Source organism: Dasypus novemcinctus, chromosome 20 (assembly GCF_030445035.2).
Source record: "Dasypus novemcinctus isolate mDasNov1 chromosome 20, mDasNov1.1.hap2, whole genome shotgun sequence".
NCBI lineage: Eukaryota > Metazoa > Chordata > Mammalia > Cingulata > Dasypodidae > Dasypus > Dasypus novemcinctus.
This window is the reverse complement of record NC_080692.1, coordinates 25,208,298-25,231,050: the sequence shown is the minus strand read 5'-3', so window position 1 is coordinate 25,231,050 and position 22,753 is coordinate 25,208,298. Positions and strand designations below refer to the sequence as shown.

Genomic DNA, 22,753 nt, shown 5'->3' with positions numbered 1-22,753 from the left:
CCCTACGTAGGGGAGCCCATGCGCAAGGAATGCACCCCGTAAGGAGAGCCGCCCAGCACAAAAGAAAGTGCAGCCTGCCCAGGAATGGTGCCGTGCACACGGAGAGCTGAAACAACAAGATGACGCAACAAAAAGAAACACAGATTCCCATGCCGCTGACAAAAACAGAAGCAGACAAAGAAGATGCAGCAAACAGGCACAGAGAATAGACAATTGGGGTGGGGGCAGGGGAGGGGAGAGAAATAAATAAATAAATAAATAAATAAATAAATAAATAAATAAATAAATAAATAAATAAATAAATCTTTTTAAAAAAAAGAACACATATGGAAGAGGAGAGAACTTGGTCATTTCAGTCCTGCCGTGTGACAGAAAGAAAGAAGGTTGAAACAGCTAAAGCCACTGGAAGACGAATGAGCTACTTGCCTGATAGTTTGCAGCTGAAGAGAACAGAGCAGCTGAGTAGCTGAGAAGGCCTGAGAGACCAGGCAGATATCACTCACCATCTTGCTTCATTATGTGGCAACTGACATTGGTGAGAAAGCAGCCTTGAGTTGGACTCTTTAGTGCTTTGTGACTGATAGCTTTTACCCCAAATAAATACCCTTTATAAAAGCCAACCTATTTCTGGCACTCTGCATCAGCACCCCTTTGGCTGACTGACACACAGGAGGATTTCAAGTCTTAGTGTAGTTAGCTATAGAACAAGTTCTGCGCACAGATCTCCTGGTCTCCAGAACAATCCCTTTTGACCCTACCTTTCTCCCTTTTAAGACACCCCACAAAGACGCAAAGGGCCCAGTGATCCATATGTCTGCAGCCCTTGGGTCCAGGACCAAACAAGCCCTATGTCCCCTATGCTCTAGGAATCACTGAGTGATGGGAGTTTTCACTCAAGTATGCTCAAGAAGTTGTGACCCTGTATTTTCTCGGTTACTCTGGGAATGAGACTAATCTTGTTCCTGTGGGGGATCCCCTACCAAAACATCAGGCCTTACCTGAGCAGACCACTCCAGTGTCATAGACATGGGGAAGGTTATACTTTTGAAAGTCCGTATGATCACAGTCACTGACAGTTGGTTCTGTCTCTTCACATGAAAGAGAGCCATACCAAAATGGTCCAACCCCTGTTCCAAAATAAGACCCTCTGGGAACATCAACAGCATCTCCACATTCTAGCTGTCTGCACACCACAGCTGCATGCTTCAAGTTCCAATTGCTATCAAACACCGTGCTCCATATTCCTTGGATTTTCACCTCTATTCTCCCCTCACAGTGGTTGCTTCCATTCTCCAGCCTCAGCTCCACATCTGCAAGAGAGATACAGACACAGAATACAGGAGTGATTATAGGACACCATGCAGTGCTATGCTGGTAAATGCCAAACAACAGGCTTCCTGGGGAGAAAAGCCCTTAAGTATAGCATGTGTTGACTTCTGTAGTATAAATACTCCCACCATGGCCAATTACAAGCTACCAACTGCCATCACTGAACACAAAGTTGTAAAGAAATGTACACAACCATTTCTCATGAGCTCCAGGCAAACTACTAAGGACAAGCCTTCAGAAGACTCTGGATATTGCTTTCCCAGTAAACATGCTGGGACCAGCCTCCTCATGTCAGTTGCAGGTCAGGGCCCATGGAACCAATATGGGGATCTCCTCTCTCCTTCTCTCTCACATAAGGGGCCCTGTCACCTATGGAACAAATTGGCTGTGCTAGATTACCTATAAAATTTCCCAGTTATTCCCACCTCTTGGTATTCGTGCTCATAATCCTATCACCTTGAGCGTGGGCTGGATCTAGTATCTAACATATAGAATTTGGCAAAAGTGATAGAATGTCACTTTAAAAAATTAAGGTTGAAGAAAAATATGGCCTCTCTCTTTCTGACCTCTCTTAACTCTCTCACCTGCTTATTCTTTTTTTTCTTAAGATTTATTTATTTATCTCCCCTTCCCTCCTCCCCCGGTTGTCTTTCTCTGTGTCTATTTGCTGCATCTTCTTCATTGTCCACTCTGTTGTTGTCTACGGCACAGGAATCTGTGTTTCTTTTTTTTGTTGCATCATCTTATTGTGTCAGCTCTCCGTGTGTGCGGCACCCATTCCTGGGCAGGCTGCACTTTCTTTCGCGCTGGGCACCTCTCCTTACGAGGCGCATTCCTTGCACATGGGGCTCCCCTACGCAGGGGACACCCTGTGTGGCACGGCACTCCTTGCGCACATCAGCACTGCACATGGGCCAGCTCCACACGGGTCAAGGAGGCCCGAGGTTTGAACCGTGGACCTCCCATGTGGTAGATGGATGCCCTAACCACTGGGCCAAGTCCGCCACCCATCACCTGCTTATTCTGATGAAGTGGCTGCCATTCTGTGAGATGCCTCATGGAGAGCCTACATGGCAAGAAACTGAGGGAGGCCTCAGCTGAAGCAACAGCCAGCTTCAATAACCCATGAATGACTAAATCTTTTCAATAACCATGTGAGTAAACTTAGCAGTGGATCCATCACAAGAGTAATAGCCTTGTCAGAGAACCTGATCAAGAGGATGCAGCTAAGCTGGGAAATACTAAGTGTTGTTTTAAACTCCTAGTTTGGTGGTAATTTGTTAAGAGCAATAAATTTATCAAAAGAAGGGACACCTGGGAAGATGCTGATCTAGAAAAGGATTTGGGAGAGATCCATTCTAGAAAGGAAACAAAGATAAATGGACACCAGGTTAAGGAGATAGTAGAAGCCATCCTAAGTAGCTTACTCAGAGTTTTTTGTAAGGTCTGACATTAGGGTGGGTGTAAAGAATTGAAATGGAGATCCTAATAGTATACACAAAGCTACCTTTATTAAAACTAAAATTATTGAGAGGCAGGCCCTGTGTTAGGTGTTGGGAATGCAGAAAATAACAAGACAATGTTCTTGCCTTCAGGAGCTTATAACTAGCTATTGACTTTGACAAGTAAGCAGGTGGTTTCATTACTGTGAAAGGTTCAAAGATACTATTCCTAGTTATAGAGGGCTAAGCTATTCAAACCATCTCTTCTTCTGAAAATAACTAAAAAAGGGAATAAATATACTAAAAATGATCTTAAAAACATTAAAGACCTGATTAGTTAGGAAGAAAAAAGTCAAAATCTGCAGAGGAAATGGAAATCCACTGCGATAAAGGAGTAGGGAATGTTCTCTTTCACTGAAGACATTAGCCTACTTCATAAAAGTTGATATATTTTCAGGCTTCTATAGGGAGGAGGATGGAAATAAAACCACAAAACAACACCCAAGATAAGAACTCTAACAAAAGATGCTCTCCACAATAAATGGGACATTAGTTGAAATTAAGATGTCCTTACATAGAATTAGTCAAACTTTCACTTTCCAGGCTATCTAGGGAATTTCAATTTTTTCACTTGAATTAATGTGGTCCATTGATGATACTCTTATAAAATCATGGAAGAGTAAAATTAAAATCCACTCCAGAGGAAATTCCTTCATCCTAGGCCACAACTTACTTCTACAGAAAATTATTGTAAATAAAATGACTAGTAAATTGTCAAGAATAATGGACACACAGAGAAACAAGACTCCATTAGAAAGAACCTGGAGAAACTACTGAAACAGACATACATAGATATCTGATATGAGAAAAATCAGATATAGGCTATAAAACAAATACATAAACTATGTTTAAAGAAATCAAGAACATTCTTAGATAATCTTCAGGGAACTAAAAAAGTGATTTTTTTTAAAGAACTAAAAAGAATTTCTATGAATGAACAACATTTTAGTTGAAATTGAAATTTTTTCACCACATTAAACTCAGGTGAAGATAGAATTAGTAAAGTGAATAGTAAGTCAGAAGAAATTATCTAGAATGTTGCATAGAAAACGAAAGGATAGAAAATATAGAATAGAGCATCAGAGATGTAGAACACCAGAAGGAGATTTAAAATAAGTTAAATTGAAATACAGGAAGAGTGTATTTGTGAGAGGGAGAGATTGAGAGAAAAAGAGAAGCACAGACAATACACAAAAAAAATATGGGCTAAGAATTATCCAAAACTAATGAAAGACACCATCCATAGAGTGAATAAGTCCAGCCAAACTTGAGCAGGACATATGAAAAGGAATTCACTTGTAAATACATCATAGATATGATAAACATTTTTAGTGTTCACCAATATTTCTGCTTCTCCTGTTCCGGGAAATATTAGTGCTTCCTTACCTGTTGGTAGCTAAGCATAACTATGTGATCTAGTTTAGCCAATGAAGTGTAAGAAGTAATGGTGTATGTCATGTCCAGGTGGAAACATTTATGAGCCAGTATCTGCTCTGCACAGTAAATAGCAAAGCCCTGTATTGAATTGGTGACATAATAAGATGGTAGGACAATCAACTGATGAATGGATAAACAAGTTGTAGTGTATTTACATGATGGAATATTTTGCAGTTGCAAGAAGAAATGAAGTCATAAAGTATATGAAAACATGGATGAACCCAGAGGACATTATGTTGAATGCAGCAAGACAGACACAAAAGGAAAAACACTGTATGATTGTGCCATTATGAACAAAATATTAATATATTGTGTAACATATTGTATGATTACATTTATATAAAATGCAAATATAAGTCAATTTATAAAAAAGAAATTAGATTAGTGGTTATGTAGGACTGGGGAAGGCATGCTAAAGGGTGTGGAGTTTTTCTTTTTGGAGTATTGAAATGGTTCTAAAATTTTTTGTGGTGATGAATGCACAACATTGTGATTACACTAAAAGCCATTGATTATACACTTTGGATAGATTGTATGGTATGTGACTATATCTCAATAAAATTCCTTAAGAAATAATAATTATGCAGGAATAGCCAGAAATTGCAGCTATGTACAGCAGGGGAAACATAGAGATTGAGAAGTGAAAATTTTTCTTGTTTATTTGTCTGGGTTTTTTTTTGTTTATTATTATTATTATTGAAAAAATGAAAATGCTCTAATAATGATTGAAGTGATTAATGTACAACTGTGTGATTATATCAAATACCATTGATTGTACACTCTGATGAATTGTATGCTTTATTAATATGAACCAATAAAATTGGTTTCTCTTTTAAAAAAAGATGGTAGGCCATCCAGTAGCCTCAGTTGTATAGTTATGCTGAGCAGAGTTCTCTGATGAACTGAGTAAAACATGTTATATAAGGAATAAGTAAACTTTTAAGTTTCAGATATTTGGGAGCTATTTGATACTACAACATAACCCAGCTTATTCTTAATGACATGGGAAACAGACTTGGCCCAGTGGTTAGGGCATCCGCCTACCACATGGGAGGTCCGCGGTTCAAAACCCGGGCCTCCTTGACCCGTGTGGAGCTGGCCCATGCGCAGTGCTGATGCACGCAAGGAGTGCCCTGCCGCGCAGGGGTGTCCCCCGCGTAGGGGAGCCCCACGCACAAGGAGTGCGCCCCGTAAGGAGAGCCGCCCAGCGTGAAAGAAAGTGCAGCCTGCCCAGGAATGGCACCGCCCACACTTCCAGTGCCGCTGAAGACAACAGAAGCGGACAAAGAAACAAGACGCAGCAAATAGACACAAAGAACAGACAACTGGGGGAGGGGGGGGAATTAAATAAATAAATAAATCTTTAAAAAAATAATAATAATAATAATGTGACAATTGAAGAAAATAACCTAGAATAAAACTTTTAAGACAGGAAATTAATGCACGTTACCCTCCAATTGAGCAACACCTATTCTAACATAAATCCTCAAGAATGACAATAGAAGCCAGTATACAGTTGAATGGAGCCTTAAATGTGCTGAAAGAAAAAACAATGCCAACCTAAAATTCTATGCCCAAGAACACTCTGTTTAAAGAATAAGAGCCTCACTTCTGGGAGTCTCCTTCAAAGATGGACAGGTAAAATATGAAATGACTAATGCAGGACCATTTGTTATAGCAAAAGACCAATGATCATAAAGTGACTGATGAAATAAATAAGGTACATCCATAAAATAGATTACTAACATGGGAAGCAGATGTGGCTCAAGCGATTGAGTTCCTACCTACCCCATGGGAGGACCCAGGTTCTGTTTCCAGTGCCTCCTAAAGAAGATGAGCAACACAGCAAGCTGATGCAACAGGCTGGAGTTGCAAGCTGACACAACAATATGACACAACAAGAGACACAAGGACAAAAACATACTGAGAGACACAACAGAACAGGGAGCGGACGTGGCTTAAGCGATTAGGTGCCCTCTCCCACATGGGAGGTCTGTGGTTCAGTTTCTGGTGCCTCCTAAAAAGGTCAGCACACAACAAACAGACGCAGCAAATGCAAACATTGAGGGAGTGGGGAGAAATAAATAAATTAAATTAATCTTTAAAAAATTAGATTACTAAAATATAATGAAGAGAGTGGAGAAGTATCATTTCCATTTAGCATGTAAAAAACCATGATAGAACTTTGCTCCCAACCTAACAATGAGAAAAGGATGGATTGTCTCCAAATCATAAATTTTGATGCCCATTAAAGAGTTCAAGAAAGGCAAAAAAGAACTAAAAACAAAAGTGTGAAAGATAGGGAGAAATATCAACCAACTGGAATTATGCACCATATTTTTAATTAAAGTCAAAATCAAAAAATTTTAAAGTGTAGGACAATTGGAATATTGTGGACTTTGAGTAAAAATTTGACAACTTTAAGAAGTTGCTGTTGATTTTTTACATGTGAATAATGGCATTGTAATTAAGTTTTTTAGAAAACAGTCCTTATCTTTTAGAGCTACTAACTGAAAAATTTAGTGATGAAATTGCATGATGTCTAGAATTTGATTCAAACTAATGTGGGGAAGACAGAAAATAGGGATATAGATTGAAAGAAGATTGTCCAAGTATTGATAATTTTTAAAGCTGCATGATATATCCATCAAGTTCATTATAATAGTCTCTCTACTTTTGTAATAAAAGGTAGAGCATTGTTTTATCATATGAAAGCAAAAAGGAAAAATAAAATAATCTTTTCAATGATCGTATTGCCTGAGTATAGCACTATAACAACAAAGCTACTGTGTCTGATCCTAGGGTGCTGGCACCCCTACTGAGAAGATGGAAGAATGCTTCTGGGATACATGAATGGTTCATACAATTGTTTATTGCAGGAAGGTTGCTAATGGAGACCTGGTTAGCAAGGCAGCAGTTGGGCCCAGGCAGAGGTTTAACAGCAGTTTGCATAGGCAAAGCACAAAGTAGGCATTTAGCCAGAGGGAAAGTGAATCACAAGACTTGGGAGGTATCCTGAAGAATATATATTCTTTCTAGCAACACAATAATTAAAATTTATGCTTATTTTTTACTATATACCAAGCACAGTTCTAGGAGCCTCACATGTTTTAATATTGACTATATTATCCTCATTTTTAAAATGCAAGAACTAAAGTCAGGAGAGATTTAATGTGCTCAATTTCCTTTAGCTAGAGCTCTTTAGGATTTAAACTAGGGCAATCTGGCTTCTAAAAGGAAGAACTTTATCACTGTTGATGGGAACCCCCACTGTTGGGAATTGAATCATGTCCCCTGTAGCATAATGAAAAACTTGGCAGGTCTTTGTTCCCAGCTCCTGGAGGAACTTGGGAGGTAGCCTATGGTCCTGTGAGTGTGAACTCATTTGTGAAATAGGATTTTCAAGCATCTTTTAAGAGGAGGCCACACAGAATCAGGGTGGGCCTTAAGAGGAGACAGATTGCCATGTGGCAAAGGCAGCGACCGAGCCACAACCAGAATGCTGCAAATTTCAGAGAAAACATGACCTGCCATTACCTTGATGTTGGACCTCCAACCTCCAGATCTGTGAGACAATAAATTTCTGTTGTTAAAGACAACCAGTCTGTGGTATTTATCATAGCAACTCTGGCAGACTAAGACAATCATTAAGCTATGCTTCCTTCCTAAAATAAAAGTCAATACTTTGGGGAAGTGGCTGGGGCTCAATCAGTTGGGCTCCTGTCTACCATATGGGAGGCCCTGGGTTCGCGTCCCGGGGACTCTTGTGAAGACAGGCTCGTCCACACACTGCAGAGAGCACCAGCCCAGGCACCATGGAGTGCCACTGGCCCACAACCACCACGGAGAGCCAACTCAGCAAGGTGACGCAACAATAAGGGAGACAAGCAAAAAGGCAAGAGAGCACACAGTGAATGGACACAGAAAGCAGACAGCAAGCAAGCTGCAAGGGGGGAGGGGATAAATAAAAATAAATACAGACACAGAAGAACGCACAGCGAATGGACACAGAGAACAGACGGCAAGCAAAAAGCTGCGGGGGCGGGGGCGAGTTAAAAAAAAAGTCAAGACTTTGCTCTGCAAATAATAGCATATCAAAATATGTATAATAAAAAATTCCTGAAAATATAAAGAGATATTCACAGAAAAATAAGAATAATGGGAAATTTGAACCTATTTCTCAGGCTTTGATAGAGGAAAGAAATGAATTTAAAATAAGTGATCCTGGGAAACGGACTTTGGCCCAGTGGTTAGGGCGTCCGTCTACCACATGGGAGGCCCGCGGTTCAAGACCCGGGCCTCCTTGACCCGCGTGGAGCTGGCCCATGCGCAGTGCTGATGCGCGCAAGGAGTGCCGTGCCACACAGGGGTGTCCCCCGCGTAGGGGAGCCCCACGCGCAAAGGAGTGCACCCATAAGGAGAGCCGCCCAGCGCGAAGGAGGGAGCAGCCTGCCGAGGAATGGTGCCGCCCACACTTCCCGTGCCGCTGACGACAACAGAAGCGGACAAAGAAACAAGACGCAGCAAAAAGACACAGAAAACAGACAACCGGGGGAGGGGAGGGGAATTAAAATAAATAAAAATAAATCTAAAAAAAATAAAAAATAAAAAAAAATAAAATAAGTGATCCTATAGATTAGTGACACATACTAAACAGGTATATATCATTCACAGGTATATGTGACACATTATATAGACATCATTAATAATACGAAGGATTAGAGTAGACTTACTGATATTCTATTCATGAACTATCGTGATTAGTAATCGAAGAAAATGTGGCATTGGTGTGGAGAAAGTGGCCATGGTATCTACTGGGAGTAGGGAGTGAGAGGAAGACATGAGATGTGGGGGCGTTTTCAGGTCTTGGAGTTGTCCTGGGTGGTGCTGCAGGGACAGTTTCCAGACATTATATGTCCTCCCATGGCCCACTGGGTGGATTGTGGAAGAGTGTGGGCTATGATGTGGACCATTGACCATGAGGCGCAGCGGTGCTCAGAGATGTATTCACCAAATGCAATGAATATCTCATCATGATAGAGGAGATTGTTGTTATGGGGGGAGGAGTGGGGTGAGGAGGGTGGGGGGTATATGGGGACCTCATATTTTTTTAATGTAATATTAAAAAAATAAAGACAAAAAAAAGGAAAAAAAATAATATGAAGGATTGTAAGTAATAATTTCATTTTCAGAAAGCACGGCCTCAACATAAATCTTCCTTCCACACAGCGTTCTTCTCTTCCTCTCCCAGCTAAATTTAATTGTCCTGATGTGTGTGCCCACTGATGGCACTTAGAGTTGACAATACTTAGACATTTCAGAGCCCAGCCTCATAGGCAGCAAGCTTTATGGCCCAGGGAAGACTTCATTGTCACTACTGTGGCCTCAGTCCCCGGTCAACAACATCCCCCGGGGTCATCTTTGGTATTCAATAAACATTTGTGGGACTATTGGATGAATGTCTAAACAAATTCCAAAAAAGTTGATATGAAAATGTCATCGTGTAATTTAGCATGTTTTTTAAATGGCAATCAAATCAGTAAAGAAAGAAAACATAATCCAGGACACGATATTGGAAAAAAATAAAATGAAATTACATATCACTTCATGGCATACAGTAAAATAATTTACCCCTGTTCTTAGTATTTAAATAAGTCTAAAAATTATTAGAGGAAAATAAAGATGAAATAATTTATATAAAGTTGAAGTGGAGGGAAACGGACTTGGCCCAGTGGTTAGGGCGTCCGTCTACCACATGGAAGGTCCGCGGTTCAAACCCGGGGCCTCCTTGACCCATGTGGAGCTGGCCCATGTGCAGTGCTGATGCGCGCAAGGAGTGCCGTGCCACGCAGGGGTGTCCCCCGCGTAGGGGAGCCCCACGCACAAGGAGTGCGCCCCGTAAGGAGAGCCGCCCAGCGTGAAAGAAAGTGCAGCCTGCCCAGGAATGGCACCGCCCACACTTCCAGTGCCGCTGACGACAACAGAAGCAGACAAAGAAACAAGATGCAGCAAATAGACACAGAGAACAGACAACCAAGGAGGGGGGGGGAATTAAATAAATAAATAAATCTTTAAATAAATAAATAAAGTTGAAGTGGAGAAGACCTATCTTCACAAGTCTCTAGAAAGCAGAAATGAAAAAGGAACATTTTTATTAAATTTGACTACATTAATATTAGAAATGCCCATACATCCAAAATACTAGAAAAATAAGATGAAAACAAGAAACTGGGAGAAATATTTGCAGCATTATAAAAGGAAAAACTTAGTAAAAGCAAGTCTGCTGGGATTCAAATCTCACCTCTACTACTACACCTGGCTCACATTGGCAAGAGACTTAACTTTGCTTAGCCTCAGTTTTCTCATCTGTTTTGTTGTTTGTTTGTTTTTTAGATAAAAAATATATATACGGGAAGCGGACTTGGCCCAGTGGTTAGGGCGTCCACCTACCACATGGGAGGTCCACAGTTCAAACCCCGGGCCTCCTTGACCCATGTGGAGCTGGCCCATGCACAGTGCTGATGAGCACAAGGAGTGCCGGGCCATGCAGGGGTGTCCTGCGTGTAGGGGAGCTCCACGAGCAAGGAGTGCACCCTGTAAGGAGAGCCGCCCAGCGCAAAAGAAAGTGCAGTCTGCCCAGGAATGGTGCTGCACACACGGAGAGCTGACACCACAAGATGATGCAACAAAAAGAAACACAGATTCCTGAGCCGCTGACAACAACAGAAGAGGACAAAGAAGAACACGCAGCAGATAGACACAGAGAACAGACAACTGAGAGGGTGGGGAGGGAAGGAGAGAGAAATTTTAAAAATATATATATATATAGCATCTATCTCATAGGACTGTTGTGAGAATTAAATGAGTTCATGTAAGTGAATGCAGTATAATTAAGTAGCAGCAATGGCAGTAGAAATAGGATAAAGTATTCTAATATAAATCACGACAAAAATTACAAACATCCTACATTGAAAAGGACAAATGCTAGGAGCAAGTAACTCACAAATGAAGGATTAAATTAGTTCACATGTACCAAATTTTGCCTACAAGCTGGCTAAGATTTTTAAAACTTGATAGAAAGCCTACATTGGTGAAGGTATCTGAAAACGAACAACTCTCATAAAATGTCAGTCGGACTAAATTTAGTGCAAACATTTCAGGAATTAATCTGTAGGTATTGAAAGCCTGAAAAATATTCATAATCCCATAAAATAGCAATTCTACTAATAGAGTGTTACTAGGACAAAAACCATGAATACTCCTTACATTAAAATACAAGGAAATTCAGAGCAAAAACACTGAAAATAACTCAATGCCCAGCACAACAAGAGTTAGATCAGTATATTGAGTTTTGGTTATAAATGAAATAATTGGAAGCAATTAAAATTTTCCCTATTGTCCTGACAATGTTCTATATTTCTGTAATATTGGAATTAAATATTTTAATGTGTAAAAGAAAGATAGTGATATAGAAAGATGCACAAAATACATTGTTAATTTTTAAAAACAGATTATAAAATAACATGTACTGAATTTTCTCATCTCTGAGGATCCATGTTTTTGTGCACAATAGCAAAATTGTTGTGTGAAAGGATATTTTTTTTGCAAGGCCACCATGGCCTTCACAGGGTAAATCCTGTAATGTAAGTCCAGTTCAGAAAGAAGCCGATGCTCTGAAACACCAGAGCTGTTGATTACCAAGGGCAGGACCAAGGTCATGTTAAGTAGAAGAATAAACCTTAGCAAAACAGCACTGAACAATAATGTGTCCTAGAAAATGAAAGGAATGCTTTGATGAAATGGCCTTGCTCCTTAAGTAACTAGTGAGGGGATTTCCTACAGCTTCTCTGGTAAGAAAAGAGCCTTTGTATGAGAACACTCATTTTCTCATCCTTTCGTTTGGAGCAAATGCTCCAATGGAGGTGTCTGCCCACAGAGCCAGCAAGAAAGAACCTTCACTAGCACCTGGCCAGCGCTTGAGGAGCAGAAGCGGGGGGGGGGGGGGGGTGAGGGGGGTCCCAAGGAGTGTTATGGGTCTGATGGATGAGCTCTAGGAGGAGAACAAAGAGCATGGAGGAGAGACATTTTTTGTTTCTTTGTTTGTTTGTTTTAAGATTTATTTATTTATTTATTTCTCTCCCCTTCCCCATCTCCCCCGCCCCCCCTCCCCCCACCAGTTGTCTGTTCTCTGTGTCTATTTGCTGCGTCGTTTTCTTTGTCCGCTTCTGTTGCCAGCGGCATGGGAATCTGTGTCTCTCTTTGTTGCGTCATCTTGTTGTGTCAGCTCTCCGTGTGTGCAGCAGCCATTCCTGGGCAGGCTGACCTTTCTTTCGCGCTGGGCGGCTCTCCTTGTACGTGGGACTCCCCTACTCGGGGGACACCCCTGCGTGGCACGGCACTCCTTGCGTGTATCAGCACTGCACATGGGCCAGATCCGCACGGGTCAAGGAGGCCCGGGGTTGGAACCATGGACCTCTCATGTGGTAGACGGACGCCCTAACCACTGGGCAAAGTCCGCTTCCCTGAGAGACCGTTTTAAGAAGTCTCAGGCTCTGGGCTGGAGGTTGAATTCTCTGCAGCCCAATCTCTAATGCCTACGCCATCTAGTGAATGGCTCAGGGGAAACCAGCCTACAAGGATCAATAGAATGACGCATGAAAGAGAACATGTCCCCAGAGTGCACAAGCCTGGGATACTTCTCCAATAGCAGATCCTAGAAGGCAGAAAAGGACCAGTCTAGGACCCCAGCAAATCAGAAAACCAGGGCAGAGACTTTCTGTAACTGAGCCTATCAGTTAACACCTATAGGTAAGCGGCCTCTCATAACTGCAGGCACCTCTGCTCTAAGGTAGAGACCTGGTAGGAAAGGTGGGGTCAGCAGGCAAAGCCTCCCGAGCACTCAGTGCTGGGCAAGCCCTGAAGCAGCAGAACAGGGTGCATGGGACTGAAGGAGAGGAGCCAGAGAGAGGAGGCAGGTGCAAGATTACCTATGATCTGGTCACGGCTGATATCAGGGACTTCTGCCTCCGCCTATCATCACACACAGGTACACACACACACATATCCATTCCACACCCCAACAGCAGTGGCCCTGAGTATTTCACAGACAACTGACTCAACCACCTCTCAGTCATCCCATTCTCTCTCATGTAGATTATCTTCACATACCCACACACACACACACACCCCACATGTGCACACACTCACAAGCACACCCTAAGGGAACATACATGCATAAAACATAGAATCCCGATGGGACAATCTGCTACACCCAGAGGAAGAAGGGCCAGCCGGGCTGAGGGTGCCAGACCTAGCCGGGGTCAGCCGCTTGGCCTTCCGATGTGCTAGGATGGAACAGACGCTCCCTGAGAACAAAGGAGACCTCGGAGAGACTGAACCCTACTCAGCTCGCTGGGGCCAAGTACCGTTTCTCTGCAATGCCCATAACCAGTTGACGCCCACAGGGGAGGAACGACCAACTGCTGCGGCTCCTTTCCGGCCAAAAGCCCTGTGGCTTTGGCTCCCTGACCCAGGGGCCTTTCCCTTCACCGAGGTGATCACCCCCAGGAAAGCAAAGCAGCTCTTACCTTGAGCACCCACCACGGTGCAGAGGAGGAGAAAGCAGAGTCCCTGGAGAGCGAGGAGCCCCTTCAGAGCCATCCCGACACCCAAGTCACCGAAGTCACAGCTCCAGCTACCAAAAAACCCGGTGAGGAGGCAGCTGGGTTTGACAGGTTCCACTGCAGTGGGGGCGCTATATAGACCGTCCCCGACAGCCTCCCTGCGAGGGCCAATGGGGACACCCCGCACCACCTCAGATGCTATTGGAGGCTTCATCTGCTGCTGTGTGAAGCTCTAACACCAATCAGGCTCTGAACCTTACATATCTCCTTATATGTAGAGCACGGCCCTCTGACCTCATGCTTCCTTAGGCCCCCGGGAGCCGGGCGCCTGGGATGGGGGCTGGGGCGGAGAAGCTGTGGAAAGAAGAAAGACCTTCTCTCCCCACAGGGGTGCAACCTGGCTGATGAGAGCAGACGGCAAGCCCTCTCAGGTCTGTGCTCAGTTACCCTCACGCCTGTGGCCGGGAAAGATGCCTTTGGGGTCATCAGACTGTGCCTGGGCTCAGGGCCGAGGCATGAGGAGGCTTGGAATATGAGAAGAACTGCCAGATCAGCAGAAAGAGGGGCCCAGTGACAGGAATTCACAGGTGGACATGGAGGGCGCGAGGTGGGATCTTCAAGTTAGGGGTGGCGGCTTATAGGTCCCTCAGGAAGGTCTTCCACAATGGCCGGAGTGCCGAGGGGCTCGTAATACCAAGGAGCTTCGACCAAGTCTAACAACTCCCTCCTGGTCCCTCACGGATCTGGCTTAGCCCCTAAGGCCGCTCTGTCCAGCCCACACACGTCACCTGGGGCTGAGCCTTCCTTCCTCAGGGTGAGGACAGGCTGTGCTCCGGGGCCCAAGAGCAGGCGGCCTCACAGCCCAGGCCTCCTCGTCATCCCAAGCCTGTCACGGGGCTTCCCCCACTTTCTCATTTGCCAAGAAATGAGTTGGCTGATCCACCTGCACCACATCTCTTCTTGCCTTTCCCATTCCAGCCTTTTGGAATCTCTCTTCATTCACAGCTTGGCATAGGGTGAAAGCCTTCTTATCCTTGTCCTTGTATCTCCAACTCATGTACTCTCTCTCTTAACAAATATTGATTGTCATATTAGAGAAAGGAACAGAAGGAAACAAAAGTACCAAGTGCTCATAGGGTAAGAATTCTAATGCAGGTAAATTTTGTGAGCTACTGGACACGGCATAAGATACCGTCAGCGCTCCCCACAGCCAGCACCGACTAGGCATCTGCAGTACTGCACTGTATATTAGCTTGGTGCTGGGGCTGCTAATAAAACAATGAACGAAGATGCTGTCTCTGACATCATGGGGTTTACAATCTAGCTTGTGGTAACAGACATTATACAATTAGATATAAAATTGTTTCATGACAGAGGTGAAATAGCTCTTTTAAAAAAACAGTGACTAAGGCAAGGTTATAACATGGAGAAGAACCATAGGTAAGTTGAACCTAGTCAGGGGAAGCTTCTCTTTGGAAGGAATATTTAAGTTAACACCCTATGAGCAAGTTGGAATTTACTTTTCCAGACCAACATCCCCCATCCACAGCCCCTCCCTACAATCCTGTCATTCCTGGTGACTTCTTCCTCTCTGAATTTTTACCTATTTGAGTTCTATTCTTCTAGCTCTCACCCTGACTTCAACCATACGTGTCCTTGAAATTCATCCATACATCTGCTCCCTCAAATCTCTTATTCTACCTGAGCTAGAATGTGCGAGTTTTGGGGAAAGAAATATTAGATTACAAGGAGTTTACTTTAGCTCACTGGGGTATAAAGATCTAGAGCCAGGGTTCAGAAGGTCCAGAGTTCAAAAGAATTAAACAGATTTTATGGATCTTGTTGGGAACAGCAAACAAAAGCAAGAGGGACAGTGAAGCTATCTTCTCCATGGTCCATGTACCAAATGCTATGAGAAGCAATGCTACTCAATTGGCCCTAACATTTTCATGCTTCATTGTGAATCACTACTTCCCATAGATCTACAATTTGGTGCAGTAAGGAGAGTGGAGATTCGGGAAGTTCCAGCCAGTGGGGAGAAAGCCCATGGAACACAGAAGATACTAGAAGACAGAACACAGTTGTAGAATATGTACATCCTGTCCAGAAAGAAAAATAGATAACCAATGGAAATCCATCTGATGGAGGCACAACTGGGAACAGCACCTCCCCACAACTTGCAGACCAGTAACGTCATGACTCAGTCAGGCTGACCCACCAATGCCATCAACTGTAGAAGGTGCACCACTAGGAAAGGTTGTGCCTTCTTGCACTTGGCAGGCACCAAAGCCCAGAGGATTTGTAACTCAATGCTCTTCTTCCATTTGGGATAGTTTGGTGCTGTTTCAGCATCATACAGTTCTCTTTGTACCCCAGGCAATAGGTTGACAGCACAACCTTCCTGTTCCAGCTCACCCTCCATTGATTTCCTTACCCTCATTGTACCCACAGAGTTTGAGTGGGACCCTAATTGTATTCATTCCATTCATGAGTCCCCTTAACATTCAGACCAAGTTTCATCAGCTCGGTAGCCCTTATGCAGATAGCCATTAGAGACCATGTCACTAAGAAAGGATACCTGGCAGCCATGGGAAATAAATGGGATATTGAGCAAACACAATTCATGCTGTAATGAAAGCTATTTTACCCATCCCTTAAAAATGTTTCCAGTGGGAAACATCTCCTTGCCCCCATGGCCAATACCTCAGCTTCCCACTATTACATATTAAACAGCCCCACAGTCACTTTAAGTCACAAAACACAGTTCTGGTGCAGTAATTAGAATGTGTCCGGGCAGAAGGCCCCTTCAACTCAGTCTGGAGTGCGCCCTGCCCTGGGCCTTACACTTTATAGAGCACCAGTCTGGAGGACCCCAGCCAGCCCTCCGTGCAGGGTGAGGAGTCCATGGGACAAGTGGGCAAACCCCGCCCCCCATGGAGCCCATGGAAGCCCCCTCTAGACCACCTCTGGGTTCTCAGAACCTGAGAAGCCCCTGCCCAATGGAGCCCATGCTACCCCCCTTCTAGACCAATGGACCCTAGCCCGCTTCCAGGACCTGCATGGCCTCATCCCCAAGACCTTCCTCCCAAGAGCAGACCAGCCCTAGTGCTGAACGGTGGGTGAGGCCTGCCGTTGACCATGGGAAGAGGCTTCTCAAAGGGTGGCCCATCCAAAGGCAGCATCAGCCTTACCCGGGAGCTTGTCAGATGAAAAGCCTCGGGTGCCATCTCAGACCTGCTGAACGCGAATCTGTGTTTTAACAAACCCTCCACATCATTCTTGAGCATGCCAAAGTCTGAGAGGCACTGGTTTTCCTGGAACAAGGACTGGAATGAACACATGCTCACAAGCAAGGCCCTGCTGTGTGGGAAGGTGTAGGAATTGGAAGAGGAGGGCAGGTCCCGGGCTGGCTCTCCCCGCAACAGGCCATTCTGAACTTTCCATCCTCACATCCCCTGAGGAACCTAAACGGCAATGCTGGTAGCGTGTGGGGAGGGGGTCCTGGACTGTGAGAAAACCACCTCAGCCTTCAGCACTGAGACCCCAGAGGTGCCCAAAAGGTGGGGGTGGGCAAGGGTGGGCCTCAGGAAAGGTTTGAAAGACTCCACCCCCACCTACCTTCAAATAAAGGGAAGAGAGAGTGTGTTTATCCTGCTAACATCCTGAATTACTGGAAGAGAAAGCCGCGGGATCCAGCATGAGCAAGCCAGCAAGCAATTTTTTATGTGGTCATTCCCAAGAAATGTGAACAAGGGAAGAGGCTCTCGCATATCCGAGAATTAGGGCTTTTAAATATGAGGCACACGGTAGCTGGGCCTCCGTTTGAATTCCTGCCTGGGCCCACAAATGCCAGTCCAGACCGAGGGTCTAATCAAAAGCCTCGGTGTCCACCTAAAGGCAGGGCTTCTCCTCCATGCTTCCCCAGGCTAAGGCCTCAAGTGGGAAAGCGGGTTTTCTTGGGCTTTGTTTCCTTCTCCCCTGCTCGCTTGCTCCTCACTGACGAGCTGCCGTGCAGGGACAGAGGAGAGGTATGTCATCAGGGACGTTCGCCCCTGGCTGGGAGCCTGCCTGTTCTCTGAGGGCGATCTTCAGAGAGTCCACGCCCAGTTTCCAGCCCTCTTCTCCAATAAGATGCATCTTTGTTCCACAATTCTTCCCAGTTCCTAGGAACCAAGCACTACCCTCCCTTGGACAGGACTCAAGGTCCCCTCTCCCACACCCGTCTCCTCTCCCACACAGGCTGCCTCTGGCCTCTGGTCCCAACACTCTCTAGCCGGTCCCAGCACAGCTGCCTCCATTCTACAGCCATGGTCAGCACCAGCTCAGTGAGGTCAGGAAGTCTCCCAGCCCTGCAAGCTCTCCATGTTGCTTAGGGGAAATGGCCTTGCCAGGTTTGAGATAAAGGATACGAAATTCCCGTACTTCTCCCCTCTGGGTGGGGAGAAGAACTCCCTGCATTGCAACAAATGTCTGTTAAAAAAAAAAAAATTCTTCATAAATCACTCCTCCCTTTAAAGTCCGTGACCTGCTTAAGAGGCACCAGTGGCATGGAACATGTCTAATTTGTTTCCTTTGGAAATTCTGCATTATAGGTCTGGCTTCAAATTTCATTTTGATGTCTTGGTAGAAATTTCAGTTTTAACATTCTACACCAGAAGCATAACAAGAGCCATCGGAGGCACCAAAGACAACAATGGAATTGCCTCTGCAAGGACAGGTAAACCTGACAAGGCCCTTACAGGCCAGCATGATGGTCTGGGCTCCAGAAAGGCTTGTGGTCACTTCTGGTCTGCATGGAAGGTCCGCCTCTGTTGTAAAGATGGGTGTGTCAGCTTGCAGAGCATGAGGCTCTTCAACCGTCCAACTAACTACCCACTTTTCCTAATCACTAAGAAGATTTTAATAATTTCATCCCAACCCCTCCTCCAGCCTTGTGGATTAGTTACAAAATGCTTAAATCATATTCAGGAAATATCCAGCCCATCCAACAGTTGCATTTTCTACTGTAAACTAATAAAAGTTAGTCTTCTGATTGAAAATTTAAATCATTTTTTGAAAAGTCGCAGTGAGTAAATATCTCATGTTGTTTAAAATAAGAATGTGTTAAGAGTTAGCTTCTAGGGAAGTGGATGTGACTCAAGTGATTGGGCTTCCATCTGCCATATGGGAGGACTCAGGTTCAATCCCAGGGGCCTCCTGGTAAAAACAAAAAGGCTTGCCCACACAGCAAGCTGAGTACCCACACAAGTGCCCATGCGGTGAGCCAGTGCCCACACAGGTGAGTCACGCAGCAAGATGATGATGCAACAAAAGAGAGATGAAGGGGAGCAACAGAAACCAGGAACTGAGGTGAAGAAGCGCAGCAGAAACCAGGAACTGAAGTGGCACAAGTGACATGGAAACTCTTTCCATATCAGAGGTACCCAGGATTGAATCCTGGTGAATCCTATAGAAGAAAAAATGAGAAGAGAAGACAAAAAAAGATAGATACAGAAGATCACACAGTGAATGAACACAGACAGCAAAAACCCGTAGGGTGGGGGGGAGAGAGAAGGAGGGGGAAAAAAGAGCCTCCATCATGGTAATAATTTATCAAGAAAGATCAGAGAGAAAAAGGAAGAAGAGAAGAATAAGGAGAAGGAGAAGGAGAAGGATGGAAGGGAAAATATCTCCATTTCCATATAATTAATGATACCATAAAAATCTTCTTCCAGGGAAACGGACTTGGCCCAGTGGTTAGGGCGTCCGTCTACCACATGGGAGGTCCGTGGTTCAAACCCCGGGCCTCCTCGACCCGTGTGGAGCTGGCCATGCGCAGTGCTGATGCGCACAAGGAGTGCCGCGCCACGCAGGGGTGTCCCCCACATAGGGGAGCCCCACGAGCAAGGAGTGCGCCCCGTAAGGAGAGCCGCCCAGCATGAAAGAAAGTTCAACCTACCTAAGAATGGCGCCGCCCACACTTCCCCTGCCGCTGACAACAACAGAAGCGGACAAAGAAACAAGACACAGCAAACAGACACAGAGAACAGACAACCGAGGGGGGGGGGGGAATTAAATAAATAAATCTTTAAAAAAAAAATCTTCTTCCATAAATTTTCTTTACATTTCAGATTCTTTACCTGTAAAAGATACTCACAAAGGGAATTATTATTATTACATTTCCAGGGAGGGGATTTCTTAGTAGTCAAATGGAAAAAAAAAAATTTAAGTTTATCATATCACCATGTAGTAAATAAGAATTCATTGATTCTCCTCTTAATCACTCACCCTTTTAAAGGGGGAGAAAGAAAAACACGAATATAAGCCTACCTCCTTCATCCCACTCCAGGTCGAGGCCACTACCTCTTCCAGGGATGGCTGGAGTGGGGAGCATTTAAGCAAAGGAGACTGTTGGGTTGATGACCTCCCCTACCCCTACCCCTTCCTCTTTCTCTAGGCTCACTGCCAGCCCTCACTCATGTACACGTGGGATCTTATATAGTCCCTGCTTGGTTCTAGACTTCTGTTTTCTGAATATTCTAATGGCTAATTTTTTAAAAGATAATTCAAGGTCATACTGCAAATCTGCTCACTATGTCAGCACATTTGTCCAAAGTGTGGAAAAATCAGTTTCTCCTTGGGTGAGTCCAGGTAGCAAGTGTGCAGTTCGAAGGTTCGCCACAAGATGGCAGTGCTGGGAATAATAAATTCCTGGAAGCTAAAGGAACCAAAGTTTCATTGCCTATTTTATTTTTAAAAGGCCACTGTATTAGTTCGCCAAAAGAGATGATGATGTAAAGTACCAGAAGTCTGTTGGCTTTTTATATAAAGTATATTTATTTGGGGTAGAAGCTTACAGGCACAAGGCCATGAAGAGTAAGTGACTTCCCTCACCAAAATCTGTTGCCACTTGCTGGAGCAAGATGGCTGCCAATCTCTGCAAAGTTTCAGACTTCCTCTTCCTGGGTTCAGCTTTCCTCTTCCTCTTAAGACTCCATGGTCCCAGCTTCTTCCGATCTCAGCAGGAGGCTGGCAAAAGGCTGGTCTTTTTTCCCAGGGCTCGTCTCCTTCCAGGCTTAGCTTCTCTGCTTTCTCCACAAGGCCAGCTGGAAACTATCAGGCAACAGCTGGCTGGATTTCCCCCCTGGGCTCCAGCTTCAGAATTAAGCTCTCTGCTCTGCTGTGTCATTTTCTGTGCGAGTGTCTACCCACCAAAGGGGCGGGGACTCAATGTCCTACTGATGGGGACAAATCAAGCTCTAATCTTAATTTAATCAAGTAAACATAACCTTTGAATTTAATACAATCAAAGGACATCACGCCCAGAGGAACCGAGCAGCTTACAAACACAATATCTCCCTTTTGAAATTCATAAATAATATCAAACTGCCACAGTCACAATATCTATTTCATATTTAAGCATCCCTGAATGGTACATTGCCCAAGATATCATCCTTTCATTGTTTGAACTATGAAAGTAATTAATGAGGATAGAAATATAGATAGAAACTAAAGAAATGGATTAGATGGATGTGATGATTGATAAGCAGGCAGACAGAGGGACATGGATAGATAGATGATAGACAATTAAATAGATGATAGATGATTAGATAGATGATAGGTAGATAGATGGATAGATAGATATAGAATAACTATATAAAGGGCTTTTTAAATTTTCTTGATCCTTTTCTTTTATTGCTTTTCATTCTCTGTTAACTCCCTTTTTCACCAGAATCACTGAAAGATGCCTTGGTCGCCGAAGAGGTTATTACTACAGGAAATAGAGAAAGAAGGAATCAACATTCAGCTATGGCTCTCCAAATAAGATTTTTGGGTCCCAAGAAGAAAATTGTTTGAAAGCCTAGGATTCTCTAAATTTAAAATTTTGCCCTTTATTTATTGAGAGTTTGGTCTGGTAGGACTCAGAACACAATCGTATTATAAACCATAACTAAAGAAGATGCAAAGTATAATTAAAGTGAACAGCTCCAGAAAAGAAGAAGAAATAGAAGACTTTTGCTAGGGAGTGGTTTCAGGGTAGGAAGTAAAAGAGAGGCATGTAAAATAGAAAAGAGGGAAGCAGACTTGGCTCAATGGATAGATCGTCAGCCTACCACATGGGAGGTTTATGGTTCAAATCCAGGGCCTCCTTGACCCATGTGGAGCTGGTCCATGTGCAGTGCTGATGTGCACAAGGAGTGCCATGGCACACAGGGGTGTCCCCCATGTAGGGGAGCCCCACACGCAAGGAGTGCACCCCATAAGGAGAGACGCCCAGCACGAAAGAAAGTTCAGCCTGCCCAGGAGTGGCACCACACACACGGAGAGCTGACACAGCAAGTCGATGTGACAAAAGGAGACACAGATTCCCAGTGCCGCTGACAAGAACAGAAGTGGACACAGAAGAACACACAGTGAATGGACACAGAGAGCAGACAACTGGGGTGGGGGGTGGGGGGAAGGGGAGAAGAGAAATAAATAAAAATAAATCTTTAAAAAATAATAATAATAAAATAAAATAAAAGAGAAAGAGAAAGAGAAGGGGGCAGATGCTGCCTGAAACATCAGTGACCTCCTTCCCGATACCTCCTCAGAGCTCAGGCTAAGAGTGATGGAGACTGAAAACCCAGATGGGTTGGCAGGAGCCAAAAGCAGTAGGGGTGTGTGACCAATGTAGTCACAGCTGCCTCACACGGATTTCCATGGACCAGAGAGGTTCCCAAATGCTTCCCCAGAAAGGAGTCCTGGGATAAGTACACAGAGAAGGGCAAGGAGGGAATGTGAGATAGAGCATCCTGCCTCAGAAGCTGACTTTACCAAAACATGCTACCGCCCCATTCTTCAAGCTTCCTAAAGCTCGGTGTTCCCATAATGCACCCGTGC

General features: G+C 44.2%; 1 protein-coding gene across 1 annotated transcript in view; it reads right to left on the bottom strand.

Annotated features, from left to right (window-relative positions):
• LOC101415726 (antigen WC1.1-like) overlaps nt 1–13,928 on the bottom strand; it is a 66,033-nt gene extending 52,105 nt beyond the window's left edge. Inside the window, exons 1-2 of the mRNA XM_058282333.1 lie at nt 13,856–13,928; nt 999–1,310 (exon numbers count right to left, since the gene is read on the bottom strand). Of these exons, the coding sequence (XP_058138316.1) occupies nt 999–1,310; nt 13,856–13,928 (385 nt within the window). The remainder of the gene's footprint in view (nt 1–998; nt 1,311–13,855) is intronic.
• Between the last annotated feature and the right edge of the window lie 8,825 nt (nt 13,929–22,753).